This window comes from Malaya genurostris, chromosome 1 (assembly GCF_030247185.1).
Source record: "Malaya genurostris strain Urasoe2022 chromosome 1, Malgen_1.1, whole genome shotgun sequence".
In the NCBI taxonomy this organism is placed as follows: domain Eukaryota; kingdom Metazoa; phylum Arthropoda; class Insecta; order Diptera; family Culicidae; genus Malaya; species Malaya genurostris.
Genome location: NC_080570.1, coordinates 2,383,855 through 2,405,041, shown reverse-complemented (window position 1 = coordinate 2,405,041; position 21,187 = coordinate 2,383,855). Strand labels below are relative to the sequence as shown.

At 38.5% G+C, this 21,187-nt stretch overlaps 2 protein-coding genes across 6 annotated transcripts in view; one reads left to right on the top strand and one right to left on the bottom strand.

Annotated features, from left to right (window-relative positions):
- LOC131429539 (segmentation protein cap'n'collar) overlaps window positions 1–10,918 on the top strand; it is a 120,670-nt gene extending 109,752 nt beyond the window's left edge. For all 5 annotated transcript variants that reach the window (XM_058593746.1, XM_058593757.1, XM_058593737.1 and 2 more), the window contains 3 exons: window positions 1,125–1,215; window positions 7,474–8,696; window positions 8,770–10,918. In XM_058593746.1, the coding sequence (XP_058449729.1) occupies window positions 1,125–1,215; window positions 7,474–8,696; window positions 8,770–9,135 (1,680 nt within the window). In that variant the 3' untranslated portion in view covers window positions 9,136–10,918. The remainder of the gene's footprint in view (window positions 1–1,124; window positions 1,216–7,473; window positions 8,697–8,769) is intronic.
- A 4,633-nt stretch (window positions 10,919–15,551) lies between these two features.
- LOC131429533 (dnaJ homolog subfamily C member 8) lies at window positions 15,552–16,986 on the bottom strand. The gene is made up of 2 exons (XM_058593716.1): window positions 16,782–16,986; window positions 15,552–16,719 (listed from the first exon to the last, which is right to left on the bottom strand). The coding sequence occupies exons 1-2, from the start codon at window positions 16,833–16,835 to the stop codon at window positions 15,985–15,987; spliced, it is 789 nt and encodes a 262-aa protein (XP_058449699.1). The 5' UTR covers window positions 16,836–16,986; the 3' UTR covers window positions 15,552–15,984.
- Between the last annotated feature and the right edge of the window lie 4,201 nt (window positions 16,987–21,187).

Genomic DNA, 21,187 nt, shown 5'->3' with positions numbered 1-21,187 from the left:
ATCACACTGTAACTCCGGAACCGGATTTCGGGTTTGAGCAAAATTTAATAGTAACCGTTGGCTTCCTAAGCACAAGCTTGTGGAAAAATGGATCAACCTTATCAGAGATATCGTTGTAAGTTCATTTCTGGTGTGTTTTGATCTCCATTGGTGATGCTTCCGGAGCCGAAAGTCGACGGTAAATATAGCAGAAATGAATTTGTTTTTAACAATCAACTAAAGAGACCAAATTTGAAATAATTTTGAAGTTGGCAGTTATACGAGTACTTAAAATTTTAAAACTCATTTCTTTGTGAGTCAGTGACAAGAAGTCGGATTCGGATAAAATTCAATAAAATTCGAATTTATTATGATACCACAAGACTTGATTTTAAGTTTGTGCCATTCATTTTAAGTTTGTGCCATTCAGTTTCGGTTCAGCCATTTCGTAGAAGTCTACATGCGTTCCGTTTCGGTGTCGTTTGACTACCGGTACTTCCGGAATCTTGGAGTAGTAGTGAGTCGTACTGAGTTTGTTTGATTATCAACTAACTATTTCTGCAACGATCCTCCCCTTCTTGAGCTGGTTTAAAATTTGATCAGTATCTGCGGGCACGGGTCGGGTTTAAGAAATTGCATACCCGACCATCTGAAATACACGCTGACGTTTTGTGATTTCGACGAACTGAGTCGAATCATATTTGACATTCGATCCTCCGAGCATTGTGCTTCTAAACTCGGTTTTGTTACAGTGATTATATAGCTTTTTTTATTGGAAAAACTAAAAACATAGACCAATTGTTATTGAGTTTTAAATAGAGCTATTGTACCATCGCATAATTTTTTACCAGTTACGACACTACCAATCAACGAATTGTGATAAAATCGTATACAATATCTTTGTTACGGCTCTAAGAAGCAATACTACAGAAAAAATAGTTCAACGCGAAAACTCGAAGCGGATGAACCTATTTTCACCTCACTCTTAACGTTAATCTATCGAACAGAGACAGCAGAGCTCACTCTAACTAATGGGTAACATCCACACGACAATTTATGACACTTTTTAACGCCAAACCAATTAAAATGTGGGCTGTTCGTATCACTACAATTTTAACGTGAACCCTTTCTATGTTTCCTTCCAGAACGCATCATCGGAAATGAATCACACCGATGGGTTCCTCAACTCGATTCTGGATGACGATCTTCAACTGATGGACATCGCAGTGAACGAAGGTGAGTTGCGTCAATGTTCTCATTGCAGTATTTGAGGTTAGAACATCAACTTGGTGCTTCTGGTCTCACATTTTCTGAAAAAAAAAAAATGAAATAAACAAATTATTCATTGGGTTTTCCGAAACTGACAATCCGTGTGGTTCAGCACAAGCGCTCGTATAGAGAATCATTTGCGATTCCGGGTTTGTCGTGCTGATAACTAACTCCGTATCAGCGAACCGTACTCTTCGAGTGCAACAACACTACCAATGTTGCTTTGACAACCGGCCATCCGGTGACGCGACTGTTGTGTGCGATATCTAAGTCTACTGCGATGTCAGCGCAAAACAAAACAAAATACGTGGTGTGTTAAGCATTTTGATTTCCCAGTAAAATTTCCTCTTTCATGTAAACATAGGGCAGTGGTGCAAGTTGTGTCATGGTTCCGATAATCGAACTCCGTTGCTGTAATAGATTAGTTTGTTTTACTTCGTAAGAACCAATTCTGAATCAGGATTTTTATTAAACAAAAATCAAATACCTTCATCCGGTTGTCCCGAACGGGTTGGTGAGCCCCATTGAAATTGGACGAAAAGACTGATAAAATGTTCGCCTACTCAGCAGTTCCCCGTAAAAGCAAATTTTTCCCTAGTTCCCGACACACCGACCGGGTGGCGGCATGGTCTCTTGCGAGAGTGTAGCGGTGGTCACTACAACCGAACGAGAAAAAGGGAGAACACGACTCGCCCCGGTCGGTCCCCGGCACTAGTCGATGTCGTGCTGTACCGCATAGAAAGTCCGTACAGTGCGCGCCGTTGTGTAGGTTCTCGATCGGAGAGAGCACGATTCACTCGGTGGAATAAAAAACATTACTCGCGAAATCAAGAAGTATTTTTTCGGTGTAGATTTGGTTACACACCGTGTTTACTATTTTTAAATGCTGAGTCATGTCACGATAGGTGTGTGCAATCCACGGAGACCGAATTTATTCACTTCTTTCCTCGTGGATCGTAGTTCAATCGGATCATTTCGAATGCTGTTCTTATTTTCTTTCCGAGTGAAATATTTTTTTTTTTGTTTTTGCTACCTACATTTAATTCACCTACAGTTATTTGCTAGACTATCAAAATCAAATTTCAATTGCGCCCACAAAAAAACGGACTGGAACTCGCGTTCCGTTGCAGTTAACAGTGATAAGCGATCGGAGGCAAAAGAAGAACTATTTCGCATTGCAAGAATCGTAATGAGAGTTGGAAGTGAAGTTGGAATGTCATCACTCGAATAAGTGCACATCATCATTCTTAGTGCTCTTGCAGTCACAGTAGAGTACGTGATCAAATCGTCTATCGGTTGTGCGAAGCAACGGAACTGCCGGCAATAAAAAGCTGATAACGCAACCCTGTCACCCAAGGTTGTATGTGTGAAAGTGAACAATAGCTCGTTGATAAGATAACGAAAACGGTGCTTTTCTACGAATTTATAGACATGGTGGTCTGTCCTGGTGCTGGTGGTGGTCGGGAAGCGAACTTGCTTTCTTACGAGTGATTCCGCTGTGGCCTGCCAACGGTCAAGGTTTTTCTTTGCTGTGTTATGGACAACATTGGTATGATTCAGAAACCTGCCTCATGACTGGAATCTACCCCAGTGTAAATTATTCGGTTCCCGCTGCATCATCTAAACCCCAATCCTGGCAGCAACCTGAGAAGAAAGATCACTATCGCGTGATTTTTGGGGCTTGGCCTTATCTGTGTCGAGCTACCACTACACGATTGCAAGTCACTTCTATTTACTATACGAATCGAACGGAAAGTGAATCGGCTAGCGCAGTGGAAGCGAAAGAGAATAACAACTGAATCGAGTGAATTATTTTCCAGATTTTGCAAGCCTAGCAGGCAATGACATTCGATCGAGTGTAAAACGTGCAGGCCCGATTTTGTGAAGTGTCATGGTAACAGTAAACAATTCGTAGTGAGTTGATGTGAAAATTCTGAGTCTAAGTTCGCTTCATTCGTTGATTTTCGGCGAATTTTGACTGCAGACAAACCGGAGCGAGAACGATTAGACGATGCTATCACCATATATGTGTCTAGGTAAAAACACGTGACCATGTGATTACTAATTTTGAATCAGCTGCCATTACAGGTGCGGAAATGGATTCAAATAGAGATGTAATCCGGTGGACGAACTAAAATTTTTGTCAAATTCGACTAGTAACTAGTATATAGTTTTCTTTTTCCATTCCACATGTTCCCTTAACAATGAACGATGCGTAACAGCTAATCTTATCTTAACCTAAAATAGAATTCAAGTTAGATTTTGCAATAGCTCAACTTCGGAGAAGGCACCATGTTTTATATTTTGCTTTGTCAGCATACGAGCCTCTGTGAGCCTGCTTGAAATGAGGAGGTTTAATATCTTTCCTAACGTTTTCTTCTGTCTAATGTGAGCTCGCAATTTTTTCGTACTAAAAACTGCATAAAACCAACGACCAGGCTCACTGCTAAGAAATCTATGAATAAAATGCACCTCCAGAGTAATCAGGTCATCAAGCTTCACATAAAACTCCGCTTGGAATTAAATATTGCACAAGGCATCAATATGACAAACCATTTATTTGTCGCGAAGAAGTGCTAGAAAATCGATTGGACACTCTTGGATTGAAAAAATCTTTCTAAAAGTAAAAAATCATTGAAAAAAATGAAATATTATAAATGTCTTCCTATTTATGTTTACCGTAAACTTAAAATCTATATCTGTTGTTAATTTGGTTAGTTTGAATTGAAAAATAACAGCTGAAATATTTTTTTGTTTTTTTTCAGCTTTTAGTTTCTGATGGAATTGAAAACATTTAAATAATGCAGTATAATTCTACACACGAAAATCAATAAATTTACGCACAGTGACCTTCCTTCTAAAAGTAACCGTTTTCGAGATATAGTACTTCCAAATGAAACATACCGCTACCCGTAATTTATTCAATCAGAGCTCTGCTCATATTTTATTGTTTAAATGATTGTTTTCCATTAGAAGCGGTAATATGTCTAATTGTTTTTTTTTCAGTTTTAACTTTTTCACTTTTAACCAAATTACCAATAAATATGCATTAAGTTTAAAAAAGAAAAAAAATATGAAAAAATCATCGAGATTTTTATTTTTTAGTTTGATTTTTGCGGTTAGTTTTTTAATCCTTGAAAAAATGTTTCACTGTTTTTTTTTTGTTTATACTTTTCCGATTACTTAGAACTTCTTCTGCGACGCCATTTTTGTTCAAATACCAGCTTCTGTGCTACACCGATTAGAGGAAAAAGAGCAAGAAACAGCGTTTTTTTAATTTCGTGCCTGAATTTCGAGAGCGGTTACTGCTAGGAGAAATATTTCCAGCAGTCAACTTACCGCTTTAAATCTGTAAAATCATTTTCTAGTGATAAATTGGCTCTTTTTTATCGAGAACTTGAATTCTTGAAAATAACTAAAAATTGTTTAAGTAGTACCTACTCAATTTGTCAAAAGACACGTATATTAATAACCGGTTTAAAATAAAACTATTTTTATAAAATTAAGACATTAATTATAATTCTACCAAGGATCGAAACTTCGTAGAATCTCTTATTTTCTGCGTTACATGATCAGATATTTGAGCTGAATTTCTCTTGGTATTCCGCTTCATTTTGTATCATGTTTTATCCTAATATTTTTTTTAGAAATATGGGTGCATACAATCCATATCAGGAATGTCAGGCAATTGTTTTTTGAAATATTCAAAAATTTGCTTCTCAAAATCTATAGGATTTTCAAAACCAATGGGTTCAGAATCACCACTTTCGATGTTATGTAGATAGTTGAAAAAAAAAACTATTCATTTTATTGGTTACATTCATTGATTCCTGAGAAGGTTGAAGTAGTCTTTAGAACTTTCAAGAACTTCTTCCGTTCTTTTTCCGATTATTGGAAAATCCTTCATAAGGCTACGGACAATGTAACCAAATACATATTCGGTCCCATCTGCCTCCTCCAACAATTCATCCAAGGCTTCAGAACCACCGGTGATTAATTCGGCCTCTGAATCTTCCATACGTCATTAAAATAGTTCAGTCATGAAAAATTCCTTGACAAGAATGTCATCTTGAGTGTTCTGATTTCTTCTTAATTGCACATTCGTATATGATCATTTAGGGGTTTTGCTAAGTTTGTGCTTTGGGCACATAACCGTTTTTACTTTTCTTTACGTTTCATCTTAGAGTTGTCTGGCAGAGCCGTTCATAATTGAACTGCTTAGTGCAAACTTAAACAGTTCAATTTGAACCGCTAAGCAGACGTAAAGTTAATGCTACTTACAAAACACTTTTTCAATTAGCACCGAAGTGCCGTGTTTGTTCTGACGTGCCGAACGAATCGGCCAGCTGAAAACAGACGTTTTCGTTCGGCACGTCAGAAAAGACTGTAAGACTGGCACTTCGGTGCCAATTGAAAAAGTGTTTTGTAAATAGCATTAACTTTACGTCTGCTTAGCGGTTCAAATTGAACTGTTTAAGTTTGCACTAAGGTGTTCAATTTTGAACTGCTCTGCACTGACGAGTCTAAGACGAAACGTAAAGAAAAGTATGCCCTTTCATATTTTTTCCTAATATTACTAAACGCAGGTATAAGAAAAATCAATTTCAGTTATCAGCTGATTTTTACCTTTTACGAGTTTCTTTCATGAATATATTTTCATAATCAAAACTTGTGAAATGCCTGGAGCAAACAAATACGTTTTTGGATTTCTTGATTCTTTCACTATCACATTGTCCCCGAGGGAGCTTTTCCCAACTCATTGCCGGATCAAATGGCTTCAAATTTTTGACTAATAAGTAAATTCGAACAGAGGAGACGTGTTGTAGGAGACTTCACTGTATATCACAGGCCGAGTGGCACAGAGCTCTGAAAAGTTCTCCCAAGTACACACAGATAAAAATATTTTGTGAATTTATTTCTATTTTCATGCACATATTTGGAGCAGGCAATTGAACATAAAGTTACTTTACGATTCTATACGTTTCAATATACTTTAATTGCAAGACTAAGCGTTAATTGAAAGATACAGTTATATTCATTGAAGAATTATTGCAATCGAATTCAGTTTTGCATTGATGAAGGTTTCCAATCAAATTTTCGATTCAACCCATACCTACACAGAAAAATGTAATGAAATTTACACGTTACATTCAATGATACTTTGAGATAAACATGAATTGAAACAAAAATTTGATTGAAAACCATTATTGATGTAAAAGTAAATAAAAATGCCATGATTTTTCAATGAATTATACAACACATTTTAATTTATGCTTAGTTTTGCTTTTAAAGTAAATTGAAAAGTAAAGATCTGAGGAGTAACTTTATATTCAATTTCCTGCTCCTAATATGTGCATGGAAATAGATGTAAATATTATTATCTGTGTATTCCATGTTACTACTGATTTACATGTCGTGTAAATTCCATTATTTCTTCACTAATAGTACTGTTGTTGTACCGTTTAATTCTACTGTGCCCGATCATTACATTCCCACAAAGTCACTATTTTCACAAAAGTATATGCAAAATGTTTTTTCGTTCGTAATCAATTTGAGGCAGTGCACTCACAAGCAAATATACTTCGCAGAAACACACATGTTGCAAGTGTTGATACGTTCAATAAGATTGATTAGCCCTGAAAGCAATTAGGATTTAGTCCGCACTATTCGCAGTGTTAGAAGTTATCTGGTAATGTTTCACCAAATTTACCTGCATATACGCACTTTTCATCTTCTCGTTTTATTGCATGGTTCACACTTCAATTCATTCGAATTCTCGTTTTTCTGAGCGGGTTTGCCTTGGCCTAAGTGCCAAATTCTCCGATTGATAACTGAATTTATGGCATATTTATCACTAAATGTTGATAATACCAGCGACTAAATTGGTCCTCTTTTAAAATGTTTTCTCTGACTAACCAACGTAGAATCTAGTAAAATTTCGACAGCAGCAAAATTTTCACGTGTGATTTAAACAAGGCCTACTCCGTTTTGTTGATTAATTTTCATTTCGTTACAATAGCACGGTTGCCAGTATGATTCATACAACACGATGGCGGTGGAAAATTCCCCCCCTTCGAGTAATCGCACTGGGCAAAAGTTTTTTTTTTTTGAAATTTTTTGATAAATGTGTGAGACCTCCATCGCATCCTTATTTTTGTAACCTATTGAAAATATATCAAAATTCTAATCAAAATTCTTGTTCCTTTTTATCTCTTCCCAATACAGGCATGTACACCATGCGCATGCTGGAGCATAATACGAGTAGCAGCAATTCGTCCGTGCTGGGCGGTGCCGTCGGCGGAGGCTCAGTGGTTGGTCTCAACAATTCGACCCACTTGGGTGGGCTGATGTCCAGTGCTGCTGTAGCTGCGTCGGCTGCAGCCGCAGCCGGTGCCATGCAAACATCTCTGGCCGGATCGGCAAACGGTGGTGGTCATGGTCCGAACGGAGCTACCACCGGAGGAACAACCTCCGGAGATCGGCTGGACGCATCCAGTGATAGTGCCGTTTCTTCGATGGGATCGGAACGCGTCCCGTCGCTATCCGACGGTGAGTGGGGTGACGGTGGAAGCGATTCCGCACAGGAGTACCATAACAAGTACGGAGGACCGTTCGACTACAGCTACAACAGCAGCAGTCGACTCGGCGATGTATCAAGACAACCCCCGGTAGCCCAGAAAAAACACCACATGTTTGCCAAAAGATACTTCCAGGAACAGAACACAACGATTCCGGCGCTGGCGCCGTCGAATAATACCACACCGGCCACAGGCGTTGATCATCAAGCCCAATTAAACGCCAGCATACCGATCAAGTACGAATACGACTATATGACACCGACATCGCTTAACCACTTGGAAGGTGCGGTCGGGCCGATTACGAAACAGGAAGATCAAACCAGTGCTCATAATCCGTTATCCTCAGTGGATATGAAATATCCGTACTCGCTGGACTTTTCCCGTCAGAATCCGTCCGCTGCTTCTGCAGCTCGAAGTCTTCATCATGACGTGATTCATCATAACCACACCTACACATTGCCGCATAACAACGGTGCCAATCCAAAGCCGCAGACGAGAGACAAACGGATCCGCAAGAGCGAGGAGGAACATCTGACTCGAGATGAAAAGCGCGCCCGTAACCTTCAGATCCCGATTGCGGTGCAGGACATCATAAATCTACCGATGGACGAATTCAACGAACGTCTGTCGAAGTACGATCTGAACGAACAACAGCTTTCGCTAATCCGAGACATTCGGCGACGTGGTAAAAACAAGGTCGCTGCTCAAAACTGTCGCAAACGCAAACTGGACCAGATCGTTTCACTAGCCGACGAAGTGAAGGAAATGAAAATGCGCAAGGAACGGTTGCTGCACGATCAGGATGTCGTCCTTTCGGAGCGAAAGAGAATACGGGACAAATTTGCTGCCCTGCACCGTCACGTGTTTCAGGTAAGTTCAGTTGAAAAATTCACTTTTGCAACCAACGAACGAATAATCATCCGGATTCAATGTTTCCAAACAGAACCTACGTGACAGCGAGGGTAACCTGTATTCTCCGGAGCACTACAGTCTGCAGCAGAGTGCAGATGGTTCGGTTGTGTTGGTGCCACGTAGAATCGATCGCCAACCGGATCTAGCTGGAAGCAATAGTCATCACCAGCAGCAGCAGCAACAACAGCAGCAGTTAGGAATGAATTCAGTTTCAGCAGCCGCTGCTGCTGGTGGTGGTGGTGGGTTACAACATTCGCACCAAAATCTTCATCACCACCACCCACACCATCATCAACATCATCCGCAACACCATAGCAGCAGTCAGCACCACCAAAGCAATGGAACACCATCTAGCGGAAGCGCCAACAACACGAGCCAGCACCGTACAAAGGAGTGAGACCGGTTGCAACAATACTACCAACGGTATCCTTATCACCATCAGTGGCCACCGTTGTTTTACTAATCCATAGCGGGATGCTCTGCTGAATCTGTCTGAGAAACCCGTTCTAACTAAACACGAACCGAAGGGTCAAATTGAAGCAGAAAACAGAGTAAAGTAGATACAGACAGAAACACACACACACAACACATCCACACACGAACGTACCTCAGGAATTTAAGAACATTTAAAGACCCTTGAAAACATAGAACATCCCCTGTCCTAGCTAGCGTTGATTCGCCTTACGTGCTTACTGACATGTGTTGCACTGCACCGAGATACAGACGTTGTTGTACTAAATCGAAATGTGAAAGGAGCGAACCGTGTGTGTTAGTTAAGTAGGGACATTTGAGGTCATCTTTATTTCTATTCTACTTTCGTCTGATTCCCTAGAAGAGAGTAGTACTACTAAGGAAAAAAAAATCTAACCTAATTTTGGTAGCGGGGCTCACTCACAAACTCAACTCACACACTCTCAGACGTTGAAGTTTTACTACAGCGTTACAATCGAGCAAAACACAGAAGAACAAAAACAAAACCTGAAACAGAACATCTTCGGAACAATTCTGCATGTCGGTGCGTCGTCCAGTTGGATGCGCTCATATTGAGCGCGTTAAATGTGGATTAATCCGCGCGGAATACACCACTTATTCATGCGAACTTCTTCTACCCCCATACACAGTTTCGGATTCTACCTTGCGGTGTAAAGAGGTAGTGCAGAGAAATTTCACACATTCCCGATTTGTTCAACATTGTTTTGATCAAAGTGATTTATAGAATTATTTCTTTTCTTTCGGTTAAGATTTGTTGAATTCTTGTGAAGTAATGAAATGTATCAAAGGTAGGGATTCAAAATTCAGACAAAAACAAAATTGAGAAACAAAAACCGAACATCACAATGTACTACTAATCGATCCAATCTTGAAAGAGGAAAAAAAATCGCTGAAAGTGTGAATTGCATGCAATATTACAGAGTTAGATACACGCTTCCGATTGGACAAAAGTCTACCCAGGAAAACCGCATCAGCGGAAAATCAAAAGGTACAAATAGTACGAAAAAATATGTTTGTGATGAATAATATTATTTAATACTTATTTTGTACATAGTTCGTAGGAATGACAAAACAAAAAACTAAAACACAAAAAAAAATGAACACATTCTGGATTAAAGATAAAGTGATTGAATTTAGCCAAATCCAGAATACAGTTGGCAAACAGTAAAGCTTCTTTTAGTGCGTAACAATGAGGTGGAAAGAAAAAAGCAAGTCGTTTCTTCAATAGACAGTATAAACGTATCTAATTGATAATTAGCGTTAATCTGGTAAGCCTCTAGGTAGAGTGGAGGGGGTAAACTACCCCGCCCCCGCTTTCTGGTTGCATCGTTGTTTAGTTATCATTGGTTGGTATTTTGTGCCTGGTTGAACTAATCTTTCCGTTTTCTTCGTACATTAATACTCCTTTTCTCTTCTTCTTTGAACAATAATAACACCTGGAGAGCAGTGTGTTGTTTTTTTTTCTAATTGAAAATTTAACGAATAACAAACAACGTGGAGGTATGTAATTTCTGGGTGAATATCTGATAAAAACAAAACTATTTGGAATGAAATTTGAATACCGTTAACATAAGTGCATGTAAAAGCAAACATGAAAATGCAGCGATACTTCTAAGGCATTATTAAGATTGCTATTGTTGTGTAAATATATATATTATACAGAAATAAAATCTATGAAAATCTAACAATTTTTTGGTTTTATGTGTTCAGTGTATTTTCCATCCAACCACCAGACAACAGACACTTTTGACAGAATTTCAAAATAATGAATTAAACTGTTGTAAGAAACATAGTAGGCATTGCCAGCAGCAGTTTGACTTTTTGATGTGGCGTACGGTTCTCAACGTCATTTCATATTCACGATTTATGAGAGTATAGTTTGAATTTAATAAAAAGGATTTTTCATTCGCTCTACGCCGGAATAATGTGCGACACGACGAGGCCTTCATCGGTAGTCATTGTAAGTATAGTTAACACTAGTCACTTCACTAGTAGAAAACTGTGATGAGTTTGAAGTCGGCAGCAGGTTTACAGGTTAGTTTGTTAAGATTATCGTCCACAGACTTTCAGTTGAATCGTCCGACATTTGATTCGGAATTTATTGTTTTTTTCCTGGGTGCAAGAAAAAATGATTTACTTTGATGCCTAGGCTGCCGCTTTCGACTGTTCAAATTTATCTTAGGAAAGAGTGGCAGTAAGATATGAACGATCCATGCATCAAAACTATGCGGACTCCTTGAGCATTTACAGCTCTACCATAACCGAAGCAGAAGAATAGTCGAAGTCGGGTCGGACTAATGCGGGATTCAGACGGTCCGTCTGTCATTCCGTTGTGTGTGAATGTTTTCATAAGAATGCATTCAACTAATTTTGACGGTGTTTGACAGCTCGTGAATAAGCAGAACATTCGATTGCCAGAATAATCACGAACCTATGCCGACATGCTGTTAGGAGACCGTAACCAACTGTAATCACCCGTGATAGACATTCGAAGACTAATCTCCGTTTTGATTGTAATGACGCCGAAACGTTCTTATCTTTCATTGATTCTTATGCTTAACACGATTGAAGTTTGAAGATGTATAAAAGTCGTCATTTTTAGTAGTAGTGAGGAGTATGTTGGAAACCGATGTCCACTCTAAAAACCTGTTTTAATCCACCTAGTGGTGTAATGATGCCTTTCTCATATCTCACATATTCTTATATATAGATGTGACGTATTCTACAAAATAATTTTCTTTGATTCTTGAAAAACAAAAAGAATTGTCCGTAAACTGGTATAACCTACAGAAACCAGGAACCGGCATAATCAAAGCCGGTTCGAGAAAAGGGATTAAGATCTATTTTTGAGTCAATGGCTAAAACTTTCGTTCGTTAATCGAAAACCGGGAATCAGGAAGGCCGCAATTAATTTGTTTGGCCATCTACTGCCAATGACTACCGATTGGAATAGTTTTAAGGCGATTTTAGAAATTATTTCAAGTTTTCACCTTTCTCATATAGAAAGGTTATGCAATCACTTGAAAAACCTAGTTGACTAGTGAAAATTGGCCCGTATTGTCATATAACAGTTCGACTGAAAAGTTCGTATCGTTTAAAAGAAACACACATTTTTTGCCAAAATTCGTTTTTATTATTCAACATAATTACCATCAGAGGCGATACAGCGATTATAGCGATCTTCCAACTTTTCGATACCATTTTTGTAGTACGATTTGTCCTTTGCCTCAAAATAGGCCTCAGTTTCAGCGATTACCTCTTCATTGCTTCTAAATTTTTTACCAGCGAGCATTCTCTTGAGGTCTGAGAACAGGAAAAAGTCACTGGGGGCCAAATCTGGAGAATACGGTGGATGAGGGAGCAATTCGAAGCCCAATTCGTTCAATTTCAGCATGGTTTTCATCGACTTGTGACACGGTGCATTGTCTTGATGAAACAAAACTTTTTTCTTCAAATGAGGCCGTTTTTTGAAATTTCGTCCTTCAAACGCTCTACTAACGCTATATAATAGTCTCTGTTGATGGTTTTTCCCTTTTCAAGGTAGTCGATGAAAATTATACCATGCGAATACCAAAATACAGACGCCATAACCTTACCGGCCGATTGTTGAGTCTTTCCACGCTTTGGGTTCGGTTCATCGCGTGCAGTCCACTCAGCTGACTGTCGATTGGACTCCGGAGTGAAGTGATGGAGCCATGTTTCGTCCATTGTTATATATTGAAGAAAAAAATCGGTTTTATTTCGATATAACAGCTCCAAACACTGCTCAGAATCATCAATTCGTTGTTGTTTTTGATCGATTGTGAGCTCACGCGGCACCCATTTTGCACAAAGCTTTCTCATATCCAAATATTCGTGAATAATATGTCCAACACGTTCCTTTGATATCTTTAGGGTGTCAGCTATCTCGATCAACTTCACTTTACGGTCATTGAAAATCATTTTGTGGATTTTTTTCACGTTTTCATCGGTAACAGCCTCTTTTGGACGTCCACTGCGTTCATCGTCTTCGGTGCTCATATGACCAGTACGAAATTTTGCAAACCACTTACGAATTGTTGCTTCGCCCGGTGCAGAGTCTGGATAACACTCATCAAGCCATTTTTTGGTATCGGCGGCACTTTTTTACATCAAAAAGTAGTGTTTCATCAACACACGAAATTCCTTTTTTTCCATTTTTTTACAATAACAAAAGTAGCTTCACTCAAAATGCAATATCTCACAAACTGATTATTGACAGCTGTCAAATTTATACACGTATCTTTTGAAGGTTAGTACTAACTGAAAATGGTATGGATTTAATTCTAGTTGCGCCCTCTCATAGAAACGATACGAACTTTTCAGCCGATCTGTTACACACTTAGAAAATATCGCAGAATTCGGTAATTTTCTACCGAATTTTCAACAGCTGAGCGTTCGGGAATCAGTTCAGCAATTAAATTGATTACCGATCGTTCGGTAATTGCTGAACTGTCAAACAGCTACAGTAAACTGTAAAGCAAATGGATCTAGCGGATTGTTCGGTAATCTTTTGTTTGTTGGTTTTCCTTTGGTTTAAATTCTGGATTTTTGAATTTAAAAAACAACACAAAATCGAATGAAGTAAATTCCATGTTTTAAAAACGTTAGCACCTATACCTCAATCCATTCGATGAACTCCTCAAGACTTTTTTCGTTCGTTTGGTTGATAAAAAGACACTTACTGGAAATTTTAATAACTGTTTGACAGTTAGTTTCACGACAATCAGTGTTCACAAAAGTTCGGTTATTGGAAGAATTTCAATCGTCGTTTAGAGTACGATGGCAAAATCGTATAAAATCTAAAAAATTCGAATAAAAACTAGTAGAGTTTGTACGTCATGTTAGTTGGTGGTCGTACTTCGATAATACCGGTTCTCGGGTTCCGATGCTGGAAGTACATATAGTAGTGAACCTACTTCGTTTTCTTTAGGATGACTATTTAACAATCTTGATCCTGTGATTCCGGAACCGAAATTCAGGAATTCAATATGGGACTATAAGACCTTTCATTTTAACTTGAGTTTGTGCAAACCGGTCAAGCTATCGCTGAGAAAAGTGTGTAAAAGCCGTTTTGGAATATATAATTGGAATAGCTTTGAGGCCAGATTAGAAATAGATTTACGTTTTTCGTTTCGCCGCTTTAAGTGTCGGTATCAAAATTTTAACACATTTTAAGCCGGAAATCAGATTCTGATAAACTTGAGAGTTTTGTTCGGAACTCTGGGACCTTAAAATTTGAACCTAAGTTTGGTAAAATTGATCACGCCATCCCTGAAAAAATAGAGGAACTAATAAGAAATATAAATTTTTTCACTCATCACCCTCGAATTACGGAACCGGAAGTCGGATTTAAATAAAATTCAGAAACTTTGTATGGAGCAATTAAACCTTTCATTTGAATCTAGATTTGTGCAAATCGATTAAGCCGTCTCTGAGAAAAGTAAGTTCACTTATTACCATTATTTTCGCGCATATCACCCTGTAATTATGAAACCGGAAGTCGGGCTCGCATAAAATTCAGGAACTTTGTATGGGGTTACAAGACCTTTCATTTGAATCTAAGTTCATGAAAATCGGTTCAGCCATCTCCGAGAAAAGTGAGCGCAAAAAAATGTGACATAAATACAGACATTTTGCGTACTCGGCGAACTGAGTCGAATGGTAGATGAAGGTCAACCCTTCCGGACCTTGGTTCAAAAGTCGGTTTTCACAGTGATTGCATAACCTTTCTATATGAGAAAGGGAAAAACACGCCATTTTGCAACAGACTGGGATAAAATACTACAAGACACAATTTATTTTATAGTGAAAGTGAAAAAATATGTTTGTAATTTTGATCAATTTATCTGTTTGTTTCGATGTAGTACCTCGATTATAGGACCCTGTAGACTTTTTGGTTAGCGGAGAATAAGGGCTTTCGGTAAACTGGTATAGAAATAGAACTACGAATGGTTTAGAACTAAAATTGCAACAGCGTACGCACAGCTAATATTGAAACACTACAATAAACTGAGCATGTAATTAGGTTTAAATGTGAACGTGATACGAAAACATTCGCTTCGGGTAATATCAACGTACGCAGTGTCGAATAAGGTAACGCCAAATACAAAATCCCGGTATACGTTGAAGACGGTGCCGTGGGTACGCGTATACAATCACTTAGAATAACTTTCGAAGAGACATGGGCAGTACGGAAAAATTTCCTTTGTTGAAATGGAACTGTGGCAGATTTATTTCAATCATCAACTGCAACGTCTCGTCCAAGACGAAAAAGGACACCAAAAAGAAAACAACTCCGGATTGTATTTTGTTGTTGTATTCCATTACTAATGTAAATTCTGTCTTATTTCGTAATACATTTCAAGCCGTCTGCTGTGCATTAACATGTCTACACTGCTTCATCTGTTTCGGATTGCATCGCCGTAACCTAAATCTGGCTATCGCAATCGGTTCGTAGTTATCTCACCAAAGCTAGATAGCAATACGTTATTAGTGCGATAGAAAAATGCATTATTTTCCTTCTTATGCCTTAAATAGGATAGTATAAAAGACGAATTTCGACATCTGTACGGGATTCTAAAAGTATCAAACAATAATCGTGTCGCTTGTGTAGGTTCGCTTCCATTCATCACTCAGAAAAAAAAATATATCCTTGACTCTTCAATCTGTAGAATCGAAGAACAGGAATGAATAAGCACTAGTGAAAAAAATAAAAAAAAATCCCTGTCGTGGCTTATCGCGATTCCGGCTTGATTTTGGGTGGGTTGAACGAAGTGTATTTAGTTTTCTTGACCTTCTTCGGCTTTTCGGGTTTTAACATCGCCGATGACGTGGCAGCAGAAGATGACGAAGTAGAGGCATTTGCTTGGAAGCTTTGCCAACTAGTAACCCGATTCTGACGAGATTCCTCGAAATTCTTCTGCCATTCCTTTTGATAGTTACGTTGTTCCTCTTCTTCAATTTCCTGTTCACGTTTTCGCTTGCGTTCTTCCTGATCGCGAACATCCAGTTGCTGACGACGGCGTTCCATATCCGCAAACAATTTCATAACCATAACGTAGACGGCGTGTTTGTATTTGGCTGGATCATCTTCCGGAATGAAGTCAGATTTCCCATCCTTACGCAGCTTTTTTCGTTTCTCGTTAATCATCATGTCAGTTCTACCCTTCGCCTCCTCGTATACTTCCAGGCAACGTTTACGGGTAAGATCATTTTCCAGAACCTTGTACGCTTTGCTTATGACCTCAAACGCTTGTTGAGCTCTATCCTTATCATCCGGGTTCTTGTCCGGATGCACGAGAATCGACAAACTGCGGTATTTCTTTTTGATCTGCTCAATTGGAGTTTCCGGTTCCAGCTGTAGCACTTCGAATGGATTCAAATTGAAATACGTTGCACCCGGACGAAGCAACCGTTCAATCTGCTGCTGAGACGTCAACACTGAGTCTCGTTTCTCGATTTGCTTTACCTGCAACCAATCACAGAATGGATTCGTTCGAACTACACACTCGCAAACAGCTCCTTGCTTACCTCACTGTAGAAAGCGTTGAAACGCTGCTCCTCGCTGCTGGAACTATGCGACATTGCCTTCGTTCACTGGGGACCCAGATTTTTCCGTGGAAATGGACAGATAAATGAAAAAAAAACTAGCTGGGGTCGCGCTGAAAACTAAAGCAAAACATTCAAATCCTTCTTTTGACACATTCGATGCAAGCGGCCGTCGGTCAGGAATTGTGTACACGCTTAGCAAACGCTACCAACACTTGAGTTGAACGCAACGTTTTATAGCAGATATTTATAGCAGCGGGCATATTACTTACACTGTTAAAAGGCAAAACTTTTTCCAAATGTGTTTTTTCTAAATACATTCCAATTTTCTAGATGCAATGAAAAATCCAATCATTTTCAACATGATGAGTTTTATCCCCGTCCTCACCTTTTCCTTTGAAGAAGAATTACATACCTCTAGAACACTTCTCCTTTGCTTAGAATAACCACACATTTTTTATGTGAAGAAAACACCCAATTTTTCACACAATTCATATATAAAAAACAACAAATTGTTGCAAGAAACTGAACTAGTATTTCGTTCAGTCCAAGTCGTCCAATAAACCCTCAACGTTCATCAAGATCTAACTACTTTCTCAGTGGGTTGGCGAACATTAGCAGATGTCGTCGAAATCGCCATTATTTTGGGTGATGCAGCTTCAGCACTTTATTCTTATGTGCAAAGTATTCTATATCAAAAGGTGACGACACACTTATCATTTATGCGTAAACTTCTGAAGCCCAAATGAAGTGTATTTGATATCTAGAAACTTAAAATGTACAGAAGGAAACACATTTTGAAAATGTAGATTTTTAGCAGACTTCGCTTGAAATTATGTCAGAAAATCTGTCAGTGTTAACTTCAAGTGGTTTAAATGTTTCAGTCGCTCTTATTTCACACTAGTCTGTATTATTTTACAATCCTACTGTCATTCCAAAACATTCCAATCCAATCCCAATTATTCAAATACAAATTTATTCAAAATGAATCATCCCAAGTAACCATATTCATTACATCACTGCACATTTACAACTCTATTTTTACATTGTTAATGTATTAGTGTAATTAATCCTATATACTTTAAAGCAATGTGCATTACATTTGCATTCAAAACGAAGCTGAGCATTATTTTACAACAACCTTTCGCCGTGCTATATATCGACATTCAATGCTATATTTTGGAGTAACGACACTTTAATAATAACTACAAGAGTGATAATCGTATAAGAGTCTAATAATTGCCCTTTTTAGCTTTATAAAAGCATTGTAAACACATGTGTAACTCAGCTGCATTTAATCAAATCTTACACGAGTTTTTAAAGCTGAATTAATGCAGACTTCATATTAACAAGATTTTCAGCTCTCACATTTCCCGAACATATAATTGGCAACATCCTTTTTTGCGAACATGGCGCCCTCAGGCGAATCCGCATCGAATCTCGTACATAGAAGTGAGGGAGAGAAATGCCAAATTGGTGCGCGCCAAAATAGCAGCACTCCACACCCATACGATTGACATGATATGTTAAATGTGATGCCGTTCGATGGCGTTGCTGAACTAAAGATTGATTTCGCTCCAAGCTGACAGGGTCTGATTAATGTAAAGTTATAATGCGTCGTGGTTACTTGGGATAAAACGATTGTTACATTATCAAATCACGGGGTGACGTAAATATGTAAAAAAAACATCTGCACCTCTAAAAAATCAATCTTGATCACTCGCTAATCTCACACACCCACATTATCAGCTCCGAATGGATTCCGAATCAATTCCGAATCGGCGAGAAATTTTCATTCGGAATTCCATGTGGAAATCATAATGAATTCCGAATCAAATCCGAAACTCCAGTGCAGCAACCGATTCCGAATGAATTTGGCCTACAACCGGTTGATTCGGAAATCTGTCGGAATTTAGTGAGAAGATGCGGACTGTGGGCTTTTCTTACTGATTTTCAGTTTATTTTTAATTGAAAAACAGTTTTTCCGGATATACATAACTAGTAAGTAACCAGTTCTTCTTAGAATTCCAGCATAAACTGTTGAAATTCGCTGGAAATTAACAAAACGGCCTACCTTAGTCAGCATCAATCATTCCTGTATAGCTGGAGTGTAGTGAATTAGCTTAAATCGCCTAACTTTTACACCAAAGCAAAGTCCTGGCATTACATTCCTTTTGTGGAAATTGGCCTTTCTGTTGCAACAGACTTCGCAGCCGATTCTTAGTGTACAGAATCATTGCATGGCTAGTACTATGGATCCTACTGACACTAAGAATCCTTCCAGGTCGGGGCTCGAACATACGACAACTGGCTTGTAAGACCAGCGTCCTATGTATTGAACCGCCAACCAGGGACAACTTTTACACCAACACATTCATAAAATGAGCGAATATTCAATGACATTTATAGTGCCACCGACGACACGACCTGCCACTCGTCTATCAAAACTGTATCGTAAATTTAACTACCCCTCAGTAACTGGAAATGTCAAATCGAAAAGGCTACACGCTTAGAAAAAGTTACTCAAAGTTTGAGTACTAATTACTCATTTTCTAATGATACATGGAAACGTCAAAAATTGAGTAGTTATCATCAATGATATTGAGTAACTCCTACTCTAAATTTGAGTTTAACACAATAACTCGTTTTTTTGTTACTATTCGCAAGATCAGTCTGAAAGTTGTAATAACCATTTGTAGCAACAGGTTGTATATTTTGTTAGTGAGATCGCGTATTTCGAGGGTGAGTCGCTCAACACAACCGGTGTTGTGTCTGCAAAAACCGGAATGATAAACTCCGTGTTGTGCTTTAGAATGAAACCGAATATGCTCAAATGTCATTTATGAGGAATAAGTGTATGATTGGTGCCTGAGCATAACTGACATGTATGTTAATTTGCGATTAACACACTACTCCAAGCAACCACCACTTGATATAGCATTGAGTTCAATTACTTAATATTTTAATACAGGGGAACACTCAGAAAAGGAGCATTTTTTTGTAAATTTGGTATATGTGAAAAAAAAATTCACTCAAAATTTGAGTGATAGTTATTCTATTTTTGGTACATGTACAAATAAAGCATTACTCAGTAAATGAGTAGATTTTACCCAAATATCGTTTCCAGTGGAAGAACTCAAATTTGAGTAACTCCGGAGTTACTCTAAATTAGAGTTGTTCCACTTTTTCTGTAGATGAGTGACATCTTACTCATTTTTGAGTAACTATTTTTAAGCGTGTAGTGAATTTTTTTAAACTGGCAGCACAAGTTGATATATTTATTGATTTTGAATAACAGTCACCATAACCTTGGTTACTGCATATCGAAGGCAAGATGAATGTAAACAAAATAAATTTCAGATCGGTTATTCACCCCTATTCTGTACGTCGATCGATTCGAAATATTCCGATCGAATGTGCAATTTCCATTCTGCATTCCGTTCGAGTTGGGTAAGAACTCGAATATCATTCGTTCGAGTTGTTAAATTTTCGAACATTACTCGATCGACTTGCGTACGTACGACTTCTGCTCGGTTTAGAATCGTTCTAACTTGTTTATACAAGTGTGACGGTTTCGTTTACCAAGGAATGGAAAATATAAATAATATAGAACGTGTAACTAGTGTTGACAGCTTTGATGGTTAGTGTTCGAAATTTCAAGTGTTCCCGAACGAGAGCCGATCGAATCATACAAGTCGAACGGAATCAAGAATGCAAAATTCGAACTCGAACGAAAGTGTAGATTCGTTCGTATCACAAATCCGTCGGATTGCAGAATCGGGGTGATTATATTACAGAACATTTTAATGGATTTACCTGACTCGAGCGGAATGTAAAAAATGAGGAGTATGAGTTATGTCTTTTATAAAGCCAAGTTCAAAATTCAGGGCTTGACTTGAAACCGTTGTGTGAGAAGGAAGACATGGAAATGACCGACAATGAGCTGAGCGAGGCTAGAGCTCTGCGGTACCTACATAACGTACGGTAAAATGATTTCTTTGTGGAATTCCACTAGTAATCCTCGAATAGTGGCCAACAAGGTGAAATACTGTTTCCACTTCTGCGCAATCAACCGACACAAAACAGTTTTGACACCGGTATATTACACCGAATCCTACTGCCCAGAAAAGCTAGCAGTTGAAGTGTACGGATGAATCGCTGGAAGCAGATCATTGTCCTCGTTCGTTGGTTTCATCCTTAGTTTCGATTAAATTCCGAAAATCGGGTTCATTTAAATGCATTTCTGCTTAATTTGAACAAAGTTTAACACTAATAGAACTATTCCACCGCTTTCAAAACATGTTTATTTGTTTTGGGGTTCCTTGGTAACTAGTCCATAGCAACTTAAACAGTGTTGCTCGAGAAGATTATTTTTATCATTTACAAGG

What these genes read in the sequence shown, in the direction of transcription:
- LOC131429533 (XM_058593716.1), bottom strand. Translation starts at nt 16,835, where the DNA reads ATGTCGCATAGTTCCAGCAGCGAGGAGCAGCGTTTCAACGCTTTCTAC. An exon ending in TCAACGCTTTCTACAGTGAG is followed by an intron (nt 16,720 to 16,781) that starts GTAAGCAAGGAG and finishes GATTGGTTGCAG; the next exon opens with GTAAAGCAAATCGAGAAACG.